Source organism: Austrofundulus limnaeus, unplaced genomic scaffold (assembly GCF_001266775.1).
Source record: "Austrofundulus limnaeus strain Quisiro unplaced genomic scaffold, Austrofundulus_limnaeus-1.0 Scaffold93, whole genome shotgun sequence".
In the NCBI taxonomy this organism is placed as follows: domain Eukaryota; kingdom Metazoa; phylum Chordata; class Actinopteri; order Cyprinodontiformes; family Rivulidae; genus Austrofundulus; species Austrofundulus limnaeus.
This window is the reverse complement of record NW_013952495.1, coordinates 1,177,050-1,181,242: the sequence shown is the minus strand read 5'-3', so window position 1 is coordinate 1,181,242 and position 4,193 is coordinate 1,177,050. Positions and strand designations below refer to the sequence as shown.

The 4,193-nt window shown below is 37.9% G+C and overlaps 1 protein-coding gene across 1 annotated transcript in view; it reads left to right on the top strand.

Moving 5' to 3' along the window:
• Positions 1-4,193, top strand: part of prkcg (protein kinase C, gamma) — a 43,435-nt gene extending 39,242 nt beyond the window's left edge. Inside the window, exons 15-18 of the mRNA XM_014012674.1 lie at positions 445-525; positions 702-809; positions 2,808-2,948; positions 3,584-4,193. Of these exons, the coding sequence (XP_013868128.1) occupies positions 445-525; positions 702-809; positions 2,808-2,948; positions 3,584-3,745 (492 nt within the window). The 3' untranslated portion in view covers positions 3,746-4,193. The remainder of the gene's footprint in view (positions 1-444; positions 526-701; positions 810-2,807; positions 2,949-3,583) is intronic.

Here is a 4,193-nt window from a genome sequence, read left to right as displayed (position 1 = left end):
ACACACACACACACACACACACACACACAGGTCTGGTTTGGATATCCCTGTGGGGACCATGCATTGACTTCCATTCATTTTTTGGAAATTTTATAGTCTAACCCAACCATTTACCCTAAAATTAACCTCACTGACCCTAAAACTAGCCTAAATTCAATTCACACCTTGGTCCTAAATCTAACCCCCCCACCTGTAATTTGCACACACACGTTTGTATTCATATCCTTATTTGGACTGTTCATTGACTTCTATTCTTTTATTACTTCAGATAATGTTAAAGAAATGTGTGTTTGGTTTACAACCCATTAAAATCCGGTTCTGTCCTGCTGTTTTCAATTATTCTGTCTGATTCCTAAAACTCTGCTTTTCTTCACTTTGTTTGCTTCTCTTTGCTCTTCTTCTCTTCCCTCTGATCTCCTTATGTTTCTTCTCCATGTCTTTTAGATTGTGGCATATCAGCCTTATACTAAAGCAGTGGACTGGTGGTCTTATGGAGTTCTGATGTATGAAATGCTGGCAGGGCAGGTAACACAACTTTATCCTGTTAAAACAGCAGAACACTGTAGACAGTTAACCCTCCAGTGTTTTAGTAATCACTACAAAAACCTTTGAAAATAATAATTCATTATGCTTGACATTACTTCCCCCTCAGGTTTTTTTTATTAAACTCAAATTAAATGTTAATTTTCTTTCCCTTAAAGCCACCATTTGACGGTATTGATGAGGAGGAGCTGTTTCAGTCCATCATGGAGCAGAGCGTCTCCTACCCAAAAGGCCTCTCTCGTGAAGCGGTTGCTATCTGCAAAGGAGTAAGTCCCTTTTTTTCCTGTCTTATATTTAACTTTAAGCCCACAGACATTCAAGACACATTTATATCAGAAAATTAAATTAAATTCCATTTGGAACATTAAAAAAGTTTGAACTGTTTCGAAGTGGCTCAGAAGGCTGAATGGATCACACTACTCATCTTTTTTTCTTTTTGTTTATACAAATATTTATATATTATTTTAGAATTCAAATTGTGCAATTTATTTTATACTCAAATTAAATTTGTATTTTTTAACATTGGTTTAATGGTTTAATTATGAACCTTTTGGGAAGTTTATCATATTAAAGTGTCTTGCATGGTATCATACTGTAACTCTCCACACTGTTGACCACACTACTGAACATGAGCAGTTCAGTGTTTTTTTAATTCATGCTGATTCGTTTATGCAGTTTGGATTAGAAAATTTGATCTCGCACTCCCAAATCTCTCATTGTAATTTCATGCCAGAGCCAGAAGCATTTATCCCTGATAAATAAAAACAAGAGAAGCAGCTGGCCTTGCCTTGAGTTTCCAAAATTCAAGGAGCGTTGCATGAAAAATAACATGGGTTATTTAAAAAGTGCACTAAGAAATGATCATTTGTGCACTCATGTAGGACATTCTGTTTCATTTTGCAGCCTCTGTAGTGACTTGCTCAAGAAATTGATTTAGCAAGTTGGACTTTTTACAACTAATATTTGCCCAAAGTCGCACCTAAAAAACACACATCAAACATGGTGGTATTATGCATATTCTACTTTTCTCAGCTTTATGTCATGTTATGATGTCATTCTTTCTTCAACTTGACAGACTCCAAACTACAGTTTCAGCTAATCTTTACCTGCATCCTTTTTTCTGGGTGGTACCATATTCTAAATCTTGAGCTTAACAGCACATGACCTGAAAATTAAAGGACTTAAACATTTAGCTTTTGCTATAAATCTGATTATTTCAATTAATGTATTTTGACTTCCACAAAGCATTATTTAAGTACAATCCTTCTAATTAGCTCCTCCTTGTACCAATCCATCAAAAACGCTTCCCTGTGAGGCTTTTGCAGTATCTGTTTTCGAAACAGTTTTTTATTTTTTCTGCAGCTTGTTTCTTGTATTTGATTGCTTATAATCAAAGCCAAACATCAACTGGCACACTCACTTGCAGTGAAACACTGATCTGTAGTTTAGTTTTGAGTTTTGAGCTCGTAAATTTCAGTATCACTTGACAAAGCGAGGTTCACTCTTCCCTCCAGCATCTGGTCCTAATCCTAAACTAAGCCACAGTACACATTAAGTAGCTGCAGCTTTATAATGAGAACACAAACAGGAATCATAAAGAGGAAGTGCTGCCTCCAAGCTGCAAAAAAAATAAAATAAAAATGAGTTTGTTTTTTAGCTGTCTCCAGTAAAATGTCTCATCGGCTTTCTGTTACTAGGAATTAAATACAAACAGGGTTTAATCTTGTTAGAAAACTGTCTTAAAAAATTGAATAATTGGATTTTCTTAAATGTTAAATTATGCCTTTAAGCTGAAAACAAAATCAAGTTATATTATACTTGGCACAAAAAGTAAGGAAATTTGTAGATTAGTTGGTATTATTTCTTTGTAACAATGCTTCTTGGCAATACATCTTACAGCAGGCACCTGATTGGCAACACCTTGGGCCACCAGAAGCTCAAAACAAGTGTCAATAATGACCAAATAAGCCGTTTGACAGAGAAGATTTGGCAAATTTTTCATGTGCACAACCCACTCATCTCTACTGCTCATTCCACAAATGCATGTTCCTTACAAATGTGGCAGCATTTAAAATGGAAATTAACAGGTTTTACAATGATATAAGATTTATTACCAAGAAGCATTGTTTCAACAAAGAAATAATCTACCAAACACAAATTTCCTTATGTTTTATGTGAAGTTTATGTATATATGTAAGGTTAAGTTGTTTATAACGTGTTTTGAATTGCAGTAAAGTTTACTCTGTTCTTTGTGTTTACATTAGCTCCTGACGAAACACCCGGGGAAACGCCTCGGTGGAGGAGAGGATGCAGAAAGGGACATCAAGGATCATCCGTTTTTCCACTGGATTGACTGGGACCGCCTGGAGAGACTGGAGATCCAGCCGCCGTTCAAACCCAGAACTGTCAGTTTTTGTTCCTTTCTTTCCGTCTTTGCTCTTTCCTCCATCTGCCTTCTCTTTCTCTGACTCCCACGTTGACACTTTTCATTTTCTCCTCTCCCTCGCTCCTTCCTCACCTAATCATCCTTGCTTTCTGCCCTTCATCACCTGAGCTGCCTCTGATGGGCTCCAAGTCCTCATCAAGCAGAAAGTCCAGACATTACAGACAGGACCTTTGAACCCGGGACTGTTTTTTTTCTTTACTCCTCCATATGCAAATGCATGTCATCATTAGTCTGCCACTCGCTAGTTTGCTGCCCCGCTCGCCAGTGATGGAGTGTGCCATGGGAGGACTGACTGAGCTCAGGGGTCAGAGGCCGAGCCCATTAGCCAAATGAGATTCATGTCATCCAGCAGAACGTCTGTCATGTGGTGTTAAGGAGGTGGGGGAAGATGTGTGACCAGCTTTCTTCTTTAAAAATGTGCGGTTCCATAAAAAGAAAACGAGGGTGTGTGTAGGCAGCGATATCAGTGGTTGGAAGCTTTTGATATATATTAAAAACAAAAAAGCTGTAGGTGGAAGGTAATAAAATATTTTCTGTGGGTGTGACCATATGCTCTAATCTTGATAATGAATGTTTTTGCCTTTTCTCCATCAGGGTGGGAGGAAAGGCGAGAACTTCGACAAGTTCTTCACAGCCGCTCCGTCGGTCCTCACTCCGTCCGACCCAGACGTGCTCGCCGTCATCAACCAGGAGGACTTCCAGGGTTTCTCCTTCCTCAACCCAGAGTTCACCCCCTCACCTCTCACCGCCATCTGAAAGTAGCTCTCAGACATCCTCCACTGAATATCTCCTTGTCCTCTCATTCTAATTTCATAGCGGAGTATTCAAGCACAAGAAGGAGCAGCGAGTGTTTCAGAACCAAATTGTGATGTTTACATGAAAATGCCCAAACCCTATGGTATCCTTTTTGACTTGTGCTAAATACACACGTCTCAACAGTACAAAAACATAGTTATAAATTAGAGTTTTTATAAGATAAGAGTCTCATAGTATGACTCTATTTGCATGCAGTTAGTTTTCTTATGGAGGACCGAAAATGCCATAATTAAAAATAAAAGCAGAAATATACAAATGGCCCAATAAATAAATAAATACACTTAAAATGCACCAAGTAGTTTAAAATAGGAGAACCATTTATGCTTGTGCTGCCTCAGTTAGGTTAAAGTTTAGAGTTTAGTTTAAAACAAAGACACATGTAAGTATT